The sequence below is a fragment of the Cnephaeus nilssonii genome, assembly GCF_951640355.1.
Source record: "Cnephaeus nilssonii genome assembly, chromosome: 13".
Taxonomy (NCBI): domain Eukaryota; kingdom Metazoa; phylum Chordata; class Mammalia; order Chiroptera; family Vespertilionidae; genus Cnephaeus; species Cnephaeus nilssonii.
In genome coordinates this window covers 71,444,544-71,468,144 of record NC_137084.1, presented here as the reverse complement: position 1 = coordinate 71,468,144, position 23,601 = coordinate 71,444,544, and the positions used below count along the sequence as shown (strand labels likewise).

The 23,601-nt window shown below is 39.1% G+C and overlaps 1 protein-coding gene across 2 annotated transcripts in view; it reads right to left on the bottom strand.

Annotated features, from left to right (window-relative positions):
- Positions 1-23,601, bottom strand: part of CWF19L2 (CWF19 like cell cycle control factor 2) — a 94,788-nt gene that overhangs the window by 32,111 nt on the left and 39,076 nt on the right. For both annotated transcript variants that reach the window (XM_079787348.1, XM_079787349.1), the window contains 4 exons: positions 23,313-23,409; positions 21,072-21,155; positions 6,236-6,352; positions 4,063-4,200 (listed from right to left, as the gene is read on the bottom strand). In XM_079787348.1, the coding sequence (XP_079643474.1) occupies positions 4,063-4,200; positions 6,236-6,352; positions 21,072-21,155; positions 23,313-23,409 (436 nt within the window). The remainder of the gene's footprint in view (positions 1-4,062; positions 4,201-6,235; positions 6,353-21,071; positions 21,156-23,312; positions 23,410-23,601) is intronic.

Genomic DNA, 23,601 nt, shown 5'->3' with positions numbered 1-23,601 from the left:
ATAGAAAGAGTCAACTAGATAGAAGGTGGTATAGCAGAAACAGCATGTGCAATGTGTGTGTGGCAGCGGAAAATAAAGCATATTTGAGGAACTGAGTGAAAGTCAGCATGGCTGGAACAGAGGAAGCAAAGCAAAGAAAACAAGGTTCAAGATGAGGCTGGAGAGGAAGAGAGCAGACCATTCAAGGTCTTGTTAGGCCAATAACAAGGATCTGGTCTTTAAACTTATAGCAACCAAATGCCATTTGAAATGTCTTAACATAGAGGCCAAAGGATCAGATATACATTGGGGAGTTAGGAGGGGGGGACGGTTAGTCTGCCTTTCGTGAGGTACAGTTAAAAAAGAACTAGTAAAAGATAAGAAGAAATGCCAGCACACCAGTTACCAGGCTCTTTTCATAGACCTGGTGTAGCAGTGGGAAAGAAGAGAAGCAGAGTGATTAGGAGTAGGGGGAGGACAAGATTGGTGACAGATTTGATGTGGAAAATGAGGGAAAGAGAGGCATCGCTGAAACATCTTAACTTTCTGACATAGGCTACATAGTAGCACCATCTACTGATAAAGGAAAAACTTGGAAAATGAACCAGGTTCAGGAAAGGGATAAGGCAAACACTGAATATCTCTGAGCATCGGTTTTTGTTTATTAAATGGGGTTAATACCAATGCTGTCAGATAATTACAAGCATCAATGTATATAAAGAGCCTGATATATACCAAGACCTCAAAACACAGTAGTTACTATTCTGTTAGAGTAGTATTCTCAACTGGGGGGGCATCTGGCAATACCTGGAGACGGTTTTGGTTGTCACAACATGGGGTGGATGTGGATGCTGCTGGTAACTACTGGGTTGAGGCCAGGGATGTTGCTAAACATTCTACAATAGACAGAGTCCTCCCACAACAGAGTTAGCTAGCCCAAAATACCAATCATGTCACAGCTGAGAAACTCTGTTCCAGAGGGATTATGATCACATTATCACAGCAAGGAAAGTTCTTTTGTATTCATTAATTATAATGACCATCCATGTGAATTAGGGAGTTACATTATTACTTGGATTCTGTTTAATCTAGCAGTTTCCAAATTAAAGTTTGGAAACTGAAGATGTTAGTGAATTAATGGTTAAATGCCAAGTATACAAAAACATTAAATGTCTTCTAACCATGAAAACTAATTTGTTTTCCTATTCTGATGTCTAAGTAAAAAAAAATCTGAATTTTAACTGGCATCTTATAAAAAAAAAAATAATATGATACTAAGAAAAATTAGCCAAGCCGGTGTGGCTCAATGATTGAGTGTCGATCCAGGAATCAAGAGATCAGGTTTGATTCCCAGTCAGGGCACATACTTGGGTTGCGGGCTCAATCCCCAAAAGGGGGCATGCAGGAGGCAATCAATTGATGATGTTTCTCTCATATCAATGTTTCTCTTTATCTCTCTCCCTAAAATTCAATAAAAACGTATTTTTAAAAGAAAAATTATATGAAAATTGAAAGCTTTTTTAGCATTATGCAGAGCAATGATTTGTAACAAATCTAGTTAAGGAATATTCCATTATTACACAAAGATTGCCAACAATGAAATAGAAATTGTAGTCTAATTCTTACAAAAGTATTTCAACTTTTATAACAATTTTTTACTCAAAATTTTTATCAAGACTGAAACTGTCCTTCTAATCCCAACCCCTCAAATTCTGAGCATAGAATGGTTATAAGAGAATTGAAGCAATGAAAGAAGATGGCAATTTTGATATTCCTTACTTTTGTGTAATCATGTTTTCAAGAAAGGTGTGTCACTTAATCTCTCAAGATTTGTTATTAATATTTCAGTTAATTGAAAATAAAAAAATAAAGATTTAGGTTCTTTATGAAAATATGTACTTTGTAAATTTTAAAGACTACTTCCATAAGAAAATATATCAAGCCTTGAATGACACGAATTCAGAAAAATAAAACTATCAATAGAAATACAAGCCATCTTTTATTAGAAAGTAAAATCTTGTTTTCTTACAGTTTAAGATAAAACCCTAATTACTTTAAGTCTTTCTCTTCCTTTTCTTGTACCTTCCATTTTCCTTCCCCTCCAGTCCATTTTTACTGCACTATCAGTACAAAAAGTATAAAATTACTGCCCACAGTGCTTACAAAATTAATGAGGAAAGATGTATATAGATCTCACGAAGATGTGCCCAAGTTTACGTTGCCAAGGAAACACTGACGTCTTAGATTTTAAATGGAAGAGTTTATATTTAAAGAATGTTGGAGTCAGTAGAATGTATTTTAAGAAAGAGCAAAGCACATACCACTTATCCCCAAATACCAACAAATGACACATGGAAATTGTACAAAAACAATTAAATTTAGGCAACAATCAACAACCATTTATTAACCTGAGTCATTTGAAAGGCAGTACGGTTTAATGAAAAAAAGCTGACCCTGGAGTTAATAGTTAAGGCTTATGGTGCCGGCTTTTGCAAATCATTAGTTATGGGAACTTGGAAAAGTTACTTAGCTTTGCATAAGCCATTTCATTATCTCAGAGTCTTAGTTTCACCATCATGGAAATTTTGTGAAAGGTTAAGCAAGATTAGTCAAGTCCCTTTCTAGAACTGAATATTCTTTAGTTTTATGATATCTTTCTCTACACACTGAATTTCCAGATCCTATACGATTTCTAGTTCTTTCTCCAAAATAAAAAGAAAATGATCCTCATGGCTAAATGTAAGATCCCCACACAATTCTTGGTAATGGGAAGAATGACCATTTCTATTTAAACCCAAGTTTGTTTTACTCCCCCCAACAGACATATACAGTACATACTCAGATACCTTGGTTACCTCCATTCTAGTTTTCATTAAGTTACTTTTTTTCACCAGGTAATATGTTCAATCATTTTTTTTAAAGTCTGAAAAGGTACAGTACAAAGTCTCCCTTATGTCCTTTAAATACCTATTTCAAACTTCTATCATCACAAAGCAAGCACAGGTATCAGAAAGCAGGGATGAGCAAATTTTTTCTGTAAAGGACCAGATAGTAAATATTATCAGCTTTGTCCGTTATTAAAGTCTCTGTCACAGCTATTCAACCTGGCCATTATAGAGTGCAAACAAACACAGACTATGTGTAAACAAATGTGCATAGTTGTGTTACAATAAAACTTTATTTGCAAATATAGGCAGTGAACTGAATTTTTCCAGTGGGGTCAAACCCTGTTATAGAGCTAAGTTTAAATATTTCTCTCTTTATTTTTTAATCTTCACCAGAGGATATGTTTTTACTAAATTTTTTTAAGAGAGAGGAAGAGGGAGAGAAAAAGAAATATCGATGTGATAGAGAAACACCAATGGGTTTCCTCCCATACCCACCCCGACATGGGGAGTGAACCCACAACCTACGTATGCGCCCTGGCTGTAAATCAAACCAGAAATGTTTTTGTGTATGGGATGGTGCTCCAACCAACTGAGAAACCCAGCCAGGGTTACGCTTCCCTTTTATATGAGAATTTTAATGGTAGTGTTTGGTAACAATTATAATAGAAAAAACTGCAACAAAAAACACTACTTGAAACAAAAATTTATCCTACGACCCATAATTATGTATTAATATACATTTTCATGTAAATATAAAATTTTCATATAGATAGACAAGATTATTCCAAGATGTCTTCTCTATAATCTATAATATATTACACCAAATATACTCCTCTGGAATAATTATGAAGAATTGGAGGAACATTAAGATAAAACAGGCTAGCTGCACACTATCAACATAAAGTTCTGACCCAAAACTTTCCCTTAAAATGGTAGATCAAATATATAACTAAAATTTCCATGGAATATATTAAAAAACTAAATCAGAGTTTATTAATTAAAAACAAACTAAATCCTAAATATATATTTCCCAATCAAATCAATTCCAAAATGCATATTCCTAATATGTCTTACACAGGTTTTAATGTAATGAAATAAGTCAAGATTAGAAAGAACCAGCTTTGCCTAAAACACCGATCATTACTGAGTAAACCAGCTTCTCAAAATTCAAAGATATCCTAGGAATGTATCTTACCTTAGATGCCATTCTCATAAAAAGTCTGTTCTGATGTTCTGCTGTTCCCATCTTCTCATTCTTGACTAAATCGTTTAGACTTAAATTATCATCATCATGAAAGTATCTGACCCTTTCTTTTTCCTCATGGGTTGAAGCCTATGACAAAATGAACATTATTAACTTAGTGAAAACATAAGTTTCTCAAGGATTTTAATGAATTACCTATAAATCTGATATTAAATGTACAAATCCCACTATGTATCACAATCTTTCCTTCCAGTTAATCCCTAGTCTATTTGCCTCCATGTGGAAGAATTTCCATTAGAAAAATAATCCCTACTTTTCTTCCCCTTTCCTTTCCTCTTCCCTAGGAATGGAGGCATGACCTTCTCTGATTTCTGAGTTTGGGGGAAAAGGCAGAATTGTTTTATCCCTTCTCTCCTCTCTGCTCTTCTCCTCCCTGTAGTAGCAACTCCCTACCCCTGTGAAGGAAAGTCTGCCATTATCCAGATTTCAAGTAAGCATATTTAAAACAGAGGTGAAGTATTACCAGACACACTTCAAAAAGCTCTATCAGAAACAAGCTGGTATTCTGATTCTCATCTAAATCAATCCTGAGTTTTTCCTATCATTTGTTTCTATACTTACAAGTGAAAAATAAAAGTGATATTCATTTTCTCCAAAATCCCTCTCCCCAATACTAGTTTCACATTCCCTTATACAAATAAAACCTGCTCTTTAACTTCTTTAAAATCTTGGAACCACATTCCCAATATTTTTTCCCAACTATTCCTGTCTTCACTGGCTTAAATCTCATATCCATGACTTCAGTCACTCTCTAGTTCCAGAGCCTTAATTTCTGACTCTGATATCCTTTCATTATACCCAAAAAGCAAACCTTAGTCCTGAATGAGTATGTCTACCCTCTTTATTCCTACTAGAGGCCTAATGCACGAAGAGATTCGTGTAATAGGTCTTCCTTCCCTTGGCTTCCAGCACCGTTTTTCCTCCGGCACCCGGGACCCAGGCCTTCGCTCCTGCCAGAGTCTGCCGTCTTCATCTTTGCTGCAGACTCCGGCTGGAGTCTGCCATCTTCATCTTCACTGCAGACTCTGGAGTCTGCAGTCTTGTCTTCGCTGCGGCACTCCACTCCTGTAGATCCCTCCGCTCCCCGCCCTCCCTCTCATAGCAGGCGTCCTGCCCCACCTGGCCACTCCGCTCCTGGAGCAGCTGGGCAGCCACCATCTTTGGCCTTCTAATTTGCATACTCACTCTGATTGGCTGTGGGTGTAGCAGAGGTACGGTCAATTTACATGTTTGTCTATTATTAGGTAAGATACCTAGATTGCCTGGTAGCAGACAACTCAAAAAGAGCCCTTGATGCTATCTGGCAATGTATCTGTGAACCCCTAGCCAGACCTGTCATTTCAATATAATTCAAACCTTGACTACTCTCCTGCCACATACCCCTTCAAACCCCTAGACCTCACATTTCATTAGAAGAGCTATCTATTCCAGGCCTATTTGCTGAATGAGTCCGTTACTATCTCTAGCAACATAGGCACTCAACAAGCAAATAATAAACACCTGACAGAAAAATTCTGAATGAACTAATCTTCTGCGGACCCAATCACCACTTGTATAATCTTACAAATTTAAAACAAAAACCTAGTTTGGGAAAACTAGATACATTGCTTTTGCCATCTCAAGTGCCTCAATGTAGTGCTAAAAACTAATTGCTAGAGATGAAAGATGGAAAAGAAAATTAGGTTTATAAAGGATCACAGCAACTACATAATTAATACATTACTGCACATGGATATCCCACCACCAGGTCTCAAATTAGCTAATACAGATAACAGGCCTGAGAGACCAAGGTTTTCCCTAAAAGCTATGGTAAGTATATAAAAAGAAGCTAGAAACAATGTCAAAGCAATGTACACTAAAGTTAAAATTGCCTTAAACAGTCAATGCTCACCAGTTATTTGAAAAGTATAGTTGAATTAGATTCCATTTTATAAAAGTCAAAGGGATTCAAGTAAGAATAAGAGTAATAACATAATTTATTGCCTTCTAATATTTGCATCATACAGTGACATCTCATAAAATATTTTGAAGTGCGTAGTCTGATGCAAAGAAAGTCCCAAGGGGAAAAAGAAATTCTGAATTTTAAAAAGTATCTGAAACATACCATCTGTCTCTTCCTTCTTCCTCCTTTAGATTCCAGGGGTTTCTCTGGTGTGTTCACAGGCCAAACTCTCCCAGACTGATCTGTTCTGACAAGAATCACTTCTTGCTGGTCTTCATTCTATGGGAAAATTTAGAGATAACTTTCAAAATTATTGCAAAGAGTGTTGAATGTTTATATTTAATAACAACAAGGATATAAAAGTATAAAAATGATTCTAGTTTTCACATAATATGGATTATCTTAAGTCTCATGGACTTTCATTACCCACTATAATGTAAAATGACCATAATCTTTACGGAAAAAAGGTGGGGAAAAATATCCAAAGTTTATTTTATTGTTTTTTAAAGCAATCATAGAAGTGAACTTCAAATAAAGTTTTCATCTAGACAATATTAAAAGATGACAGTTTTAAACATTGCTTTCCTGGTTCTGCCTTACCTCTCTGAACCATTCATTCATTTTTTAAAGTACCTACTTTATGTAGTAACTAAAGAAATATAGACCCTGCCTACAAGCTAATAGCCTTTTGAAAGACTTATTCTCTACATCAATTATCAATATAAAGAAAGTCAATTTCACTTTCTGTTCCATTTCAAGCTACCATTCAATAAGGATGATTCCAGGGTTCCTTGGCTTCCAGCCTTCTAGCCTGAAACCTAATTATCACTTATACTGTCAAAAAAAATCATATTAAACACAAATATAAATATGCCATTCTTTGTTGACAACCCTGCAAAGACCCCGTATCACCGAGGAAATCAAGACCACTCAAAGTGTGGTCCACTGACCAGTGCCAATCTGAGAATTACCACCCAGAAAGAATTAAACACAAAAATGAGTGTTTAAAATTTTTACAACAATCTTAAAGAGTAATCTTATGTTGGTTTAACATAAATAAAATGTGGACATATATTTTATATCTTTATTTAGTTTTTCTAAAATTTTGTTTCACAAAACAGTCCACAATGGACTTGAAAATTTAAAAATCACTAAACATCTAATCCTGCACCACAGTTCTGGCAAACACTGTACTAGATAATGGAATAAAGGCCAAGCACCTTAATATAGTATACTAGAGTCCCGTGCACGAGGCGGTAGGGTCCCTCAGCCCAGCCTGCACCGTCTCCAATCCGGGACTGGCAATCGGACATCCCTCTCATGATCTGGGACTGCTGGCTCCTAACTGCTCACCTGCCTGCCTGCCTGATCGCCCCCAACTGCCCCCCTCTGCTGGCCTGGTCACCCCTAACTGCCCCCCAGCCAGCCTGGTCACCCCTTACTGCCCCCCCCTGCCGGCCTGGTCGCTTCTTACTGCCCCCCCTGCCAACCTGGTCACCCCCAGCCAGCCTGGTTGCCCCTCACTGGCCCCCCCTGCTGGCCTGGTCGCCCCACACAGTCTGCTGTTCAGTCGTTTGGTCGTCCCTCATTAACCCCCCTGCTAGCCTGGTCACCCCACGCAGCCTGCTGTTCGGTCCTTACTATTACAGCATCCCGGACAATTTGCATATTCCTCTAATATTATTATAGACTAGTAGCCCGTTTGCACGAAGATTCGTGCAATAGACCTTCATTCACCTGGCTGCCTGCACCAGTTTTCTGCCGGCACCAGGGACCCAGGCCTTGGCTGTGGCCACCGCCTTCTGCCTTTTTCAGGGTGGGGGCTTGGCCCCGGGCGGTGGCCTTGGGCTCAGCGGCACCCAACATCCCTGCTAAGGATCGCAGGAGCCGACCCCCAGTGGTTTCCTGCGATCCGTGCAGGCTCCCTGCTGGTGCCCAAGGCCGGGAAAGCCTCCGCCCCGAGGCTTTCCCGGCCTTGGGCTCCGCCACACCCCAATGTCCCTGCAACGGTTTCCTGGTGGGCGTGGCTTGGTTGGTGGGCGTGGCTTGGGCGTAGCGAAGGTGCGGTCAATTTGCATATTTGTCTATTATATTATTATAGATAGGCCTTCAAATTCAAATACTAAGACCCTCTTCAAATTCACTTTTTCTCTAGCTCTTCATACTTTTTGTTAAGTTATTGTACATTTTACTTCCTAAATAAGTTTAGGCATACTTATATTGCTAGAACATAAGTATTTTAAGTAATTAATTATCTGTTTACAATTGCATGTCTCTGCAACTTTTCTAGGCCAAAGACTAAGCAATATACTACCTGGTTATCTGCAGCACCTGGCACAGTGTTAAAAAACAGTGGGGAGTAAACAAATGCTTGAGAATTGGAATTATCTGCCTCAGACAGATTGATTATGCTCCCAAAGGTACCAGGTATTTTTCCTAATCAAAAACAAACAAAGATCATTTTTCCTTATAGAAGTTAATATTGATATAATTATAATTGTATGAAGTTCTAAAATATACTTCATTAAATTTTAACAACCCTGTAACACAGGTATTTTTAAGCCACATTTTACTAATGAGGATACTAAGGATCACATACAAAAAGTGACAAAGCTCCAGGCCCACTTCTAGATCTTTGGCTTCAAAATCGCATGCAATTTCTATCCCTATACTCTTTCCATTATATGCTCCTTCTATTAATTACTCCATGTCTCTAATAAAATGAATTAGTAAAAATGTCACTTTACCAAACACTGTCACTTTTTGAAAGGAACTAGTAAGTTGACAATGCTTCTTTCACTGGTGAACTATTTTTAATTATGGAAAATAGCTTTCACATAAATAAAAATTTGCCCACCTTTTAACTGAGAATGCCTGAGGATCTTATTAAGGACCCAACAAAAAAAATCCAAATTTTAACTGCTAATTTAATATAGTTTATAAGATTATCTGGCTTTGCAATGAAGCTGTGAGCAATCTAAAAAGATATGTCCATAACTGCTATAAATAGCAAATAAAAACAACACAGACTTTTCATTTCTTAATATTCATTTCATTCTATTTAATCAATGAATTCATAACATTCAGAATTATTTTTATATTATATAATCCAAAGGCATACATGTGTCTAAAAAGATGAATAAGATATGGTTTCAGTTGTTAAGGAATTCATAAATAGCAGAGAATGGGGAGGAGGAAATAGGGGTTTATACAAATCTTTATTAGACCACTAAGTAAGAGAAAGTTTAAATCAAGTAGTACTGGATCACAAGGGATGGAGAAATGGATCTATCCTTGAGTACAAATGAACTAGGTCTTCAAAAACAAAGATGGACAGCCCTAGCCCGTTTTGCTCAGTGGATAGAGCATCGGCCTGCGGACTGAAGGGTCCAAGGTTTGATTCCAGCCAAGGGCACATGCCCGGGTTGCAGGCTCAATTCCCAGTAGGGGGGCATGCAGCCGATCAATGATTCTCTCATCATGTTTCTATATCTCTCTCTCCCTCTCTGAAATCAATAAAGATATATTTTTTAAAAAAATTAAAAAAGAGAGAGAAACCAAGATGGCGGCATAGGTAAACACCTGAACTTGCTGCCTCGCACAACCACTTCAAAACTACAACTAAAAGACAAAACAGACATCATCCAGAACCAAAGGAAGGCTGGCTGAGTGGAAATTCTACAACTAGAAGGGAAGAGAAAAGCACAATGAGACTCAGAGGAGGTACGGAAGTAAAGTGCAGAGGTACGGAGGCTCACGCATGGAGAGGGCTGGCAAATGAGGACACATTTGTCTTTTTCAATGGGGAGGGAGACACAAGCTCCCAATTGCTCTGAACTCCAGTTCCGGGCGAGGCTCTGGGGACCCAGACTCATACGGGAAGAAACTGGACTGGCTGGCATCTGGCAGAACTCCAGGGCAGCTTTTTCTCAGAGGTGCTTGCAGCAATTACCATGGGACACTGAGACCCAGTGGCCTCTTAGGGCAGGGCTGAAGGTCAGCCATTGCTGTTTGCTCCACCCTGTTGATTCCCTGAGACCCCGCCCACCCAATTTACAACCCCACCCCAGCTGTGCACAGAGGCTTTTGCATATGAATGGCCTGGCCCTTTGCAATCTAAAATTACATAACAAACTGCAGCTGGGTCAGAGAGCCCCAGAACTTCCAAAAGAAGGCCCAAGGCTCCATAGCAGCTTGCATTGTTTCACAGCTGGGCCTCATGTGGGCATCTCCAAACCCCAAACAAAAAAGAGGAATCTGCAGATCTCTCCATAGCTCCTGCTGGGTGGCCTCAGGCAGAGGCTAAATTAGCACCTCCTTGGAGATCCAAGAGCCAGTGTACCCAGGGGTCAGAGTAGGACCATCCAGATTACAACTCCTCAGATCCATAAGGGACACACTCAGGGGGCAGACTCAGTGAGCACCAAAGTCCCACTGAAGCAAGTCCTGCCCCATAAGGGGGTCTTCAGCACAGAAGTTCTCCCAGCGTAGACACAACTGATCCTCATAGCCAATTGGCCTGGAAGTCAATTCCACCCAGTGATATCAACAACAATCAAGGCTTAACTACAACAAGACTGTGCACACAGCCCACAAAGGGGTACACCAAGAATGTCCACCTCAGGTAACTGGGGAGGCTGAGCCACTGGGCCCTGCTAGGACACCTAGCACACAAAGCCACTCTATCAACACACGGAAGCAGCCAAAATGCGGAGACAAAGAGGCAGGTCACAAATGAAAGAAATGGAGGAAAGCAAACGACTGTATATAGAGTTTAAAACCAGTTATAAGGTTTTAAAAAATCTTCTAGAAACTGCCGATAAATTTAGTGAGTCCCTCAAGGATATGAAAAAGGACCAACAAGAAATTAAGCATACACTGACTGAAATAAAGAGTAATATACAGAGATCCAACAGCAGACTAGAGGATCGCAAGAATCAAGTCAAAGATTTGAAATACGAAAAAGCAAAAAACACCCAACCGGAAAAGAAAAAAGAAAAAAGAATCCAAAAATATGAAGATAGTGTAAGGAGCCTCTGGGACAACTTCAAGTGTACCAAAATCCGAATTATGGGGGTGCCAGAAGAAAAGAGAGAGATATTTGAAGAAATAATGACAGAAAACTTCCCCTACCCGGTGAAAGAAATAGACTTACAAGTCCAGGAGGCACAGAGAACCCCAAACAAGAGGAATCCAAAGAGGACCACACCAAGACACATCATAATTAAAATGCCAAGAGCAAAAGACAAAGAGAGAATATTAAAAGCAGCAAGAGAAAAACAGTTAGTTACCCACAAAGGAGTACCCATACGATTGTCAGCTGATTTCTCAACAGAAACTATGCAGGCCAGAAGGGAGTGGCAAGAAATATTCAAAGTGATGAATAGCAAGAAACTACAACCGAAATTACTCTACCCCGCAAAGCTATCATTCAGAATGGAAGGTCACATAAAGAGCTTCACAGATAAGAAAAAGCTAAAGGAGTTCATCGCCGCCAAACCAGCATTATATGAAATGCTGAAGGGTATTCTTTAAGAGGAAGAAGAAAAAGGTAAAGATAAAAATTATGAACAACAAATACATCTTTCAACAAGTGAATCTAAAAATCAAGTGAATAAAAAATCTGATGAACAGAATAAATTGGTGAATATAATAGAATCAGGGGCATAGAAAGGGAGTGGACTGACAATTCTCAGGGGGAAGGGGGTGTGGGGTGTGGGAAGAGACTGGACAAAAATCGTACACGTATGTATGACGACAGTGGGTGGGGGGTAAGGGCAGAGGGTGGGTGGGAACCGGGTGGAGGGGAGCTATGGGGGGGAAAAAGAGGAACAACTGTAATAATCTGAACAATAAAGATTTATTTAAACAAACAAAAAAATATATGGACAGGTAAAGGGCTTAAAATTAAATGGGGGGGGGGGGGGCGTGGTGGCTGAATAAAAGCACAAAGATCCAGTAGGGCTTAAAATTTTCTAAGGAAAGCCATATTCATGTTTTAGAAAATTTTCAAATTTATATTATATATTATATTTTAAAGTTCTCAATAATATTTGAATAGACCTTGTTTCAAGGTAAATAACTTAGCCAAAGGAGCAAAGAAAGGAAGACATAAACTGAGGTTCTAACTCCCCAAATACAAAGTTCTTTCAATTATATAAAAAATGTATTTAGATTAATTCTCGTGGCAATAGAAAGGGTACTTTGATGAGCAAAGAAATAGTGTCAAGAAGATCATTTAGGATGTTACTGTAATACTTGGGCAGTGACAACCAGAATGTGCAGCTGGAAGAAGTCACTGAGACCTTCTCTGGGGTTTTTAATTTGAAAAACAACAACAAGATGATCATTCAATTAAGAGAAGGAAAATTACATATAAAGGGACGGTTTTATGTATTCTGAAGTTATGGCATACCCATAAAAGTCTAGCAGACAACTGAAAATACTAGTCTAAAACTCAGCATACAGTTCGGAGCTAGAATTACAGATTTGAGATCCACATTTCTCATAAAGATGTTAACTGAAACCTTGAAACTGGAGATATTATAGTCTGGATGAGAATGGAGATTTGATGCTTGTCTACTAGCCAACCTTTTTTCCTATACCCTTAACTCATACCTTCCTCTATAACCATTCAGAACAACATATCATCTTTAAAACACACCATCTTGCTATCACCTTTGCACACTTACCCATGCTGCCCTGCCTGGCCACCCTTTCCTGTTGCTTTGCCGGAGATGATGGTAAAGTTACTCAGGGAAAAGAAAGTTGTTTCTTGTTTGTTTTTAAAGACATAGAGACTTAAAAATATTTGCAAGTAATGGGAAAGGGACCAATAGAAAAAAAGAAACTGAAGATTCTATACATGAAAAGAGATAACAGGTGGGAACTGGTTGCAGAGGACAGAAAAGAAATGAAATTAAGAGCACTGGAAAGAACATGGCCTTAAAGAAGACGAGAACACTGTCTCGCTGCCAGATGAGAGACACAGAAAGGTTGACATTCAAGCCTTCATAGCTATCCATTCATTCCTGGAAGTGTTAAGTGTGCAAAAATATTTAGCATGTCATTAGGGAGGGGGGAATCTAGAGGGAAATAATTAAAATATTTATCAGTGGGTTATCCTTGAATGGTAGGATTTGGGCTGATTTTCACTTTCTCCTTTATGGTTGTTTTTGGGTTTTTTTTCATTTTCCATATTTCACAAAGAATGTATAATATACTTATAATTAGAAGTCACCTAAGACTGAAAAAATAAAAAAAAAAATACACTTCAATTTATTTTTTAAGCCCATATACAAAATCACTTCAATTAAAATTTTAATTATTTAATTATGTGAACAATTCCAGACAACTTAAATTTTTGTGTTTAAAGCTTACATAACTGTCGCATATCAAATTAATTTCAACATCTAGGCAGAATTGTCTTTTTATATTTCAAACATCAGTCAAAGCAATTATTCTAAATAATTTTTATTTACTTTAAATATTTTTAAATTGCACACACATACCTAACCATATTTCTTGCCATCAAATTGAAACTTAATTGAAGCTCAGTTCATTCTGCCTTAATTTATTCAAAAAATGAGAATAAATGAACTCATAGAATTTTAATGAGTATTAAAAATATTTTTACATATAGTGTTTAAAACAAGTCTTGGCACAGTATGCCTTCAAAAAGTATCATTTATTATAATAATGATAGCTGGAGTAGTAGTACTATCTATACATGTCAATTAACATCACTGTCTTGAAAAATAAAATTACACCTTGAAATTCAATTAAATAAATTTAGAAATAAAACCTAAGTAAAAAAATAAATTATTAAAATAGAAAACAGTAAGGAGTTTCCTCAAAAAATTTCTGGAATCTAATGAATAAAATAAAATGGCCAATAAAGTACGTCTAGAAGCACAGAGGCATGGAACAAACAGACTGACATATCTCAGAAGGGAGCGGGGGAGGGGGGGGGGGTCAGGAAGGTCAGGAAGAGATAAACCAAAAACGTATATGCATAGCCCAAGGACACAGACAATAATGTGGTGAAGGCCTGCGGAGGGAGGAGAAGGGCTGGCGGAGGGCGGGGAAAGAGGGGAGAAAGGAGAACATCTGAAATACTGTCAACAATAAAAAACATTTTAAAATAAAAACAATCCTTAAAAAGAATTAAAAGCAAATTGGTTTTTTGAAATAATTCTTTAGTCAACATATCCTATAATGAATGCTGAGATGGTACAGATTTCTAAACCATTCCATATTTTATGACAATTTTTAGACTTAATTCAAAGAATCTCACATGGATGATTTACTTGGTACTTCTGGGTAGACAGGAACTTAATAAATACCATAATTTTTTTCTGATTCACTGTGTTATCATTTCAATTGTTTTTCGTTTGTTTTTTGGGGGGGGTTTTGTTGTTATTCTGTTTCACTCAACTAATTTTATTTTCTCTTCCTCATAAATCTTTACTAACAACAGTCTATTACAATTATTCTAGTCAGAACTTGTTTGGTACCTGCATTCTTATTATGTACTATAAAAATTAAAACTATATTTTTAGCTTTCCTAAAAACACATTAAATTTGACTTCTATAACTGACCTTCAACAACTTGTTATGCATTCTACAATATTGTTAAAGTAATTTTTGAATACATAAGGATAAAATTTACTTCAGGGTTGATTTGTTTCAGTTAAAATGTTTTCCCCTTAAATTGAAAAAATGTAATATAAGTATGTGACATCATCCCTCTCCTTCCACCAAAAAATAAATAACTAAATAAATCTGGAAACAGAACATATAACAATCAAACCCTTTAAGAAAACATGGAAGTCTCAAATGCTACCGAACACTATAAGGACTATTTCCCATACGGAGTAACATTTCATTTTCCCCTTTCGTTTACATATATAATAGAAAAAGAAATGAAATGCTGATGATAGTAGACTTTATAAGAAAATAATAACATGCACTTGGGGGAACAGAGGTGAAGAGAGACTACTGCTGAGTCAGTCTTCCTTCTCTAAGAGACTATTTAACGTTTCAGTATCTGTTGGAGAGTCCTGGTTCAAAATTTGAGACAGTCCACAAAACAAGTCTTCACCTCAAAATTCAATCTAATACATATAAAACCACAACTATCCAAAATAATTACAAGTTTCTCTAAGTCATTATACTTGAGAGAATACTTTTCACAAAACAAAATGAAAAACGGCTCCCGACTGCATCAACCATCAAATGTGGCCAACAGTCCTATGAGTGGGTGCTTCCTAGTCCATGGCGGGTATGGGCCATCCCTCCTATCTGAGATGGCAGCCATGTAAAGGTTACGTCTGTGGCACAGAAATAAATCATAAAGAGAGCAGTCATAGAGGAAACAGCTTTTCCTTTGGCAACACTGAAAAAATGGTGACGAGCCTATGGCTATCGTCTCAAACATTCTTTGGATGCTCAAATTGCACTGGGCCCTCTTCACTAACCCCATATTTCTATACTTTTCCTTTAAGTACCATCAAAGCTGTAATTAGTATAATTAATCTTATTTATATGTTCTATTTCCAGAAAGAATGTTTACAAAGATAAATATGATACCCGAGTTAACATATTGCGGATGGATCACAAGCATGCTCGTGTTTTCATATTACACAGTGTTTTACATAAATGTTAAAGGCACGCCTTAAAATTAAATACCCATTGCATTTTGAAGTTATTTATTACATGTTCTTACAAGCTAATATCTTTTTAAAGTATGATACTTTGTAAAATGTCTTTTGTACTCATTCAATAGAAACTTATCTGGCCACTGGGTAAAGGTAGCAATAAAACTACTGGTGTGCAATGTGTTAAGATCTAAAGGATGAAGAGGCTAAGAAAAGAGTGGGAAAGAAGGATCCTATCTAATAAAAGAACAATATGCAAATTGACTGTCACTCCAACACACAAGATGGCTGCCACAAGATGGCCAGCAGGGGAGGGCAGTTGAGAGGGACCAGGCCTGCAAGGGAGGACAGTTAGGGGTGACCAGGCCGGCAGAGAAGGGAAGTTGGGGGCGACCAGGCCTGCAAGGAAGGGCAGTTGGGGGGGACCCAGGCCTGCAGGGGAGAGCAGTTGGGGTGGACCAGGCCTGCAGGGGAGGGCAGTTAGGGGTAACCAGGCCTGCAGGGGAGGGTAGTTAGGGGCAAACAGGCTGGCAGAAAGAAGCAGTTAGGCATCAATCAGGCTGGCAGGTGAGTGGGTAGTGGGGGATCAGGCTGGCAGGCAGAAGCGGTTAGGGGCATCAGAAAGGGAAGGAGGCGAACAGTTGGGAGCCAGCAGTCCTGGATTGTGAGAGGGATGTCCGACTGCCCGTTTAGGCCCAATCCTACTTGGATCGGGCCTAAACGGGCAGTCGGACATCCCTCGAGGGATCCCAGATTGGAGAGGGTGCAGGCTGGGCTGAGGGACACACACCCCTGTGCACGAATTTTGTGCACCGGGCCTCTAGTAATATTCATAACAAAAGACTTGTGCAAAAGCACTGAGGAAGGAAGGAAAGTAGCTGCTTCTGAGGTTCAGATGATGATGATGATGAAGATATAATGGTCATCTTAATATAGTAGATAAGAAAACAAACTGCAGATTTAAGATTCAGCAGGAATAGCTAACACTATTTTATGATGATTGGATGTCAAGTATGACAAAAGTACACAGATATAAGATTATACAGTGATGGACAAAAGTGGGTATACAGTTGTTAGTATGGGAAATAATAATTCAGAAATAACACAAGAATAAACTTTCACATACAACTGTAAACCTACTTTTGCCAACCACTGTATGTTACTGTAAAATGTACTTGCATTTCTATATTATCTATGAAACTAGAGGCCCCGTGCACGAAATTCATGCACTTGGGGGAGGAGGGTTCACTAAGCCTGGCCTGCGCCCTCTCGAAGTACAGGAGCCCTGCGATTGACAGCCAAGAGGTAGGCCACGCCCACCTGGCAGGGCTCCCAGATCAATGCCCCGTAGATGGAGGACCTGCCCACCCGCCACAGCGCAGTCCTCTGTGGGGCAATCGTGGAGCCGCCACACCCATTGATCGCCCTGCTGGCCAGTGGCCTGGGCCTCCCTCTGTGGGGCAATCATGGGGCAATGGTGGGGGTCCCCCTCGCATCACACTCGCCTTGGCTGGCCTGGCGCCAGTGCGTGTCAGAGCGTGGTTGTCAGGACGGTCGTTCTGCTGTTCAGCTGTTCCATTGATTTGCATATTACGCTTTTATTATTATAGATTATTTTGCTTTCATTTAGCTTAAAATGTTTACTCTTTAGTAATAGTCTATTTAAAGAAATAAGCCCTCTAGAAATATATGACACTATTATTTCTAATTGTAGGGCACAGATATGAGGGATACTCTCAGGAGGGTAAAAAAACTGCTTCAACTGTATACAAAGTAGGTAATCCACTGAGCTATTTTGCTTGGCTGGGGAAGAAACTAGCTTAATGACTAAAAGGAGGTAATAGTTTTGTGCATTAGCACTGTATCAGGAAATGCTATACGATCGAGCGAAGTGTACCTATGGTAATAAGATGTAGTAAATAATGGCATAAATGCCACGCCACAATGTTTATTTTAAATTTGAAATATTTGATTTGGAAAATTGAGAATGTAGGTGACTTCTACAAAGAAGGAACTAAAAAATATTTGTTGAATAAAGATCAAACCTCACTGCTTAAAAATGAAAGGCAAATCATCAACATCATAATTTTTTTAATCTTGTAATTAATTTTTTTCTATTACAGCGACTGGTATGCCAAAACAAAGAAAAATAGTCTAGACATACACATATTCTAGGAATCACAGCAATGGTAACACAGGGAACTTAAAATGTATCTAAGAATCAGATTCCAAAGACAGTAATAATAATAATAAGGTAATAATAAATTATAGTCAAACAACTGAAAATACTTTCAAGTACCTGGCTTTATGTAAAAAATGCCACAGATGAGTTTATCTATTTCTTTAATTAGTTTTTAGTTAATGTTCCTCTATGACTCTTTTAGGGCCTTCAATTAGTTCCTCAATTTCTTTCCAGAGGATGTCTACAAAACCCTCTCCACACAGCTGCCTGGGGATTATAATAATGTATTTCTCTTCTTTGCCAGCAGTGTGAACTAAATATTAAAGCCCCTGCACCATTATGCAGTGACTATTTCATTATTTACTGTAAATAGTAAGCTGAATTTCCTGCACTATTAGAAAAAAAATGTAGAGTCGAATTCCCTTAGATTAAATGTGTCCATGCTGTGACTCCACTGAAGGACTGTTAACCGGCAGAAGTTGCAGAGGGGCAGATTACCATCTAATAAATTAAAGAATGACGATTAGGTTTGTTCTGCTATAGAACCTGCAATCTTCCCAAACTCAATGGATCTCACCACTCAGTGTCCAAGCACAAGTTAGATGGAGATAGTACATAAATGGGTCATTCTTTAAATTAGGAAGCTATACTTGTAGGAAGGCCATACTAGAGGATTTAGAAGTTCATGAATCATTTTTAAGATTTACACTAGAAAACTATAGGGAAGAAAATAAATTGAAGATACTCAGACAACAAATATTCCAAGTATTTCTTGGTTATTTATAATGTGCCAAGCATTACACTAGGCACTAGATATGAACTGAAAGAAAGAGACGTTGCCCTAAATACTAAATAGTTCACTCTCTAAAGGGGAAGAGAAATAAGCAAATTAAAAAGTGCAAGTGTTGATGATTTTTCACTAAAGCCAAACAATATTCATAGATCATTGAATCAAGAGATTTACCTTATTCATAGAACCTAACATTTCTAACAAATAAGCTTTAAAAAATGAAAGGATTCTTCTTGTTCAACTGTTCTATGAATGGGATTTTCTTTTCTCTAAAGGACAAAATTTCTTTCATTTCACCTAGAATAAAAAGCCATTTACTTACTCTGACTTTCAAGTTTTAACATGAACTGGCCTCCCATAGTCTCTCTGATTTAGATCTCCTACTTCACTCTCATTCATTCAATTCCAACAATACTGGTCTCCCTGCTGTTCATCCTACACATCGGACACATTACCATCTTTGGACCTTTAAAAATTCCTTATGCCCAAAATGCTCTTCATTCAAACACAGACTCTTCACTTAAGTCTCTGTCTGGATGTCACTTTTCAAATGAACTTAGTCTGTATACCCCAAGCTTAGTCAGCACACCAGGTACTCAAGATCCCCACTACTTTTCCTTGGGATGTATAACTTTCTATATGCTAACTTATTATTTTTATTGTTTATTGTCTCTCTCCTTACCCACATGAAACTCCATGCAGGCAGGTGTTTTTATCTGTTTTGTTCACTAATAGCTGGATGAATGAATCATGGAACAAAATAATTTGTTTTACATAAAATGGACACCAAACTTATGTCTCTCATTCTGTAGGGGAAGAACTTAAAAACCAGTCTGACTTGCACAAAATCAAACAGTCAGTAAATGACAGAGTCCACCATAAAACCAGGTCTCTTTGGCCTAGGCTTTTGCCCATCAGGCACACTAGTGGAATGTAAGGCAATTCATACGAAAATAAATTTTAAAAGCAAGCATACACACTCACACACACACACACACACACACACACACAGACACACACACACACACACACACACACACACACACACACACACACAGTTAGAGATACATTTTATATTAAAACTAGAGGCCCAGTGCATGATTGAATCATGCACGTGTAGGGTCCCCTACACGCTTTCGCTTTTCGTGGTGGAGCTGGGTGCCTGTCCGCTGGTGCCGGAGCAGACAGGCACCCAGCTCCCCCACTTTTGATGGTCCGCGGCCGCTGAGGGGGGCTACCCTGCTGTTGAGAGGCGCAGGGGGTAGGACTCCCGCCCCCTGCGCCATTCAACGGCCGCTGAGGGGGGCTGCCGCGGACACCTGGCTACCCTGCCGTTGAGAGGCGCAGCTGGGTGTCCGCGGCAGGCCCCCTCAGCAGCCGCGGATCTGGCCGTTGAGAGGCACAGGGGGCGGGAGTCCCGCCCCCTGCGCCTCTCAACAGCAGGGTAGCCCCCCTCAGTGGCAGCGGATCCGTGCCTCTCAATGGCCAGATAGGCCACCCCGAGTCCCGCCCCCCAGCCTCCCGCCGCCCAATCATGGGCGTAGCGGAGTGATGGTAATTTACATGTTACTCTATTATTAGATAGGACTAGTGGCCCGGTGTAATTCATGCACATTAAAAGGGAATTAATTAGAAGAAATAATTTAATATTGCTATTTGCCCTTTCTCTATAATAGAAGTGTCAGAGATGAAAGAAAATTAGTAAAATGTATATGAAAATCTTCCTCCTGTCAGAGTCTGTGGCGCACCACGGGAACCAGAGTCAAGTCCCCACCCACCCACATGCGCCTCAAAAATCACACGAGACCCAGACCGGGCCGGCCCCACCCCCATCAAACTCACCAAGCAGTGGGCACAACCTCAGGTACCCCAGCCAGGCGAGGGGTGCAGCCTCAGGTCCCCTGGCGCACCCTCAAGTCCCCCGGCCCAGCGCCTGGGCGGGGGATGTGGCCTGAGGTCCCCCAGCCCAGCACCGAAGCCGGGGGCGCAGCCTCAGGTCCCCAGCCTGGGGCGAAGGGCGCACCTTGAGGTCGCCAGGCCCAGCACTGGGATGGGGGGCATGCCTTGAGGTCCCCCATCAAGCCCCACTAGGCAGGAGGAGGTGCGGCCTGAGGTCCCCCGCCCTGCCCCGCCCCAGCGCCACGCAGCCTCAGGTCCCTGCTGATCGCTCGTAATGGGAACTCCGCCTCCACTGTAGGCGCAACCATCTTGTGTTACGGGAACCCCCCTCCACTGTGGGCGCAGCCATCTTGTGATGGCATGAGGGTTAATTTGGATATTACCTCTTTATTATATAGGATATTACCACTGCCAAGTAGTATTATACAAAGTAATCATATACCTACAAACCTAACTTTTAATACTTACCTTTATCTCAGATTTTTTTGATGATATAGTTTCTTTGAATTTATTTGCCTTTTCAAGTTGGGCTTTAAGTTGCTCAGCTAATTCCTTCAAACAGAAAAACAAGAAAAATACATGTGAATATACAGTTAAATCCCTCATTGTGTCATATTTCAAATGTATACAATAGAAAGAAAAACATCATAGTAAACAGCCGTGTAGCCATCAACAAAAATGCAGTTACCAAACCATAGCCTAGTACATTACTTCTAAACAAATCAATCTCAGTGACAAACTTTTCAAATACCTGCAGCACCTATTTATGCTTTGAAAATAAATAATTAAAAGGATATATATTTTAGGGAAGATAGGAAGATGAAGGAAATACATAACTTTAAGAATGACATTTTTATGGTTTCCTAGATATTATCAACTTCCAATCCTCAAACTCTCAGCTATTTGTAAGAAGGAAGACATCACATGACTTAAAATATTACTTTATTATTGAGAAGTAATTTAGATAAAAACTCTGAATATATTTCATTTTTACTCTAGAAAGTATATAGGTATTTATATAAAACTAAAGGCCGGTGCATGAATTCGTGCACGGGTGGGGTCTCTCAGCCTGGCCGGCGTTCGAGGCCTAAAGGGGGGCCAGCCGGCTTCGGAGAGGAACCCCGGGAGGGTGGTCAGCCAGCCTCCCCCCCACATCAGGACCTATCTGGGGGCAAGGGGGAGGGATCACAGGAGGTTGGCTGGCGAGGAGCAAGGACCGTGGGAGGTTGGCCGGCTGGCCCCCCTGATCGGAGCCAATGGGGGAGCTGGCTGGCCAGGGGGAGGGCCGCAGGAGGTTGGCTGTGGGAGCGCACTGACCACCAGGGGGCAGCTCCAGCATTAAGCGTCTGTCCCCCGGTGGTAGTGCACATCATAGCGACTGGTCAACCAGTCATTGGGTCGTTCAGTCATTACAGTTGCTTAGGCTTTTATATATGTAGATAGCTGACATACAAAACAATAAATCGCAAAGAAATAAACAAATTTATATGACAAGCAAAAAAAAAAAAACTCTGCTGCAGTGGTTCCATAAACACAGGAACAATTCCTTTAGCATATTAACCTCCTAACTTTGTGACCTCTCCTTCATTATTTTAACTGATTCTTTGTGCTTTCAGAACTCAAACTTTTTTTTTGTTATTGTTATTGTTGGTTTGTCTTTTTTCAATTTCTGGTAAAGTTCTGAGTTGAAGTTCAGTGTTACCAAGGACCAGATTCAAAGTGGGAAAGCGGCATACATAAGATATGCCTTTTATCAGACATACAACTGAATAAAAATATGTGTCTTGTTTGGCCACCTTTACTTCTACTACAGAAGCTGAACTGTTAGTATACCAAGGACATATTTTAGGGAAGATAGGAATATGAAGGAAATAAACATAAACACGGAGACTATATTTGCGTTTGAGATGAGTACATATATATGACCATGAGGGAATCTACTCTGTCAAAACATAAAAAGCTACCCAACTTTGCTAATCTGCCATGTGCAATATAACATGTATTAGTATAACAGAAATGTGGCAATATAATAGATGATAGATAGATAGATCAATAGATAGATGGATGCAGCTCTTACCAAATCATCCCTATTTCTATTCCATTTTGAGGTAAATGAGTCTTAAATCACAACATTACAGGAGTTAAATGAGCTAACCTATACAGAGTAACTGAAATATTATTAGGCACAAACACATTGCCTTAAAGTTTGAATAAATTAATTAACCATCCTCTTAAAGAGTTCCTATTTTAGTTTCCTATGTAAAAAACTATTAAGAAAGTAATACATATCCTTAATAATGTATGACTAAAAAAGAGAAAAAAGTCAGTGATATCTTTATCTCCCTCAGATCTGAGCTCAGTAAGTTAGAAATGCAAGAATAAAGTACATAGCAAAGTAGAAAAGAAATTAAAAAGCATTTAGTTCCCTAAGATCTTAAATTTCAGAAACCTGACAGAGAAAAGTAGGTAATTATTTAGAAGTAGACAAACAGTACTGTTTTTAGAAGTGTTCAATTTCTTTAAAGAATCAATAAGCAGCAATTACCCTCAAAATGTGCTATGCCCACATTGCTAAGGAAAATTCCAAAATTACTCATCAGAAGTTAAATACTTAATTACTGTTCTCCAAAAGAACAACATATAACAATTGCTCATCAGGAGTTAAATATTTAATTACTGTTCTCCAAAAGAACCACATATAAGTCTTACCATATTTCCCATCATCTCTGCCTTGATAATCTTGGCTCCCAACTTGTTCTTCTCATCAACACTCAGGATGTGGATGGACTCATCCTCGAAGTGACTTCTGTTTGAACAGGGCAGATTAAGAGCATATGACATATTAAGTACACTGCAAATAACAGCATCAAGACTCAAATGTTACTTTAATTGACCTCACCAAAGTTTCAACCAGTATGTCATGATGTACAGATACATATATATCAATGTAACGTCACACCAAAAATTAATAGTGTAAGGCAGTGGTCGCCAACAGGTG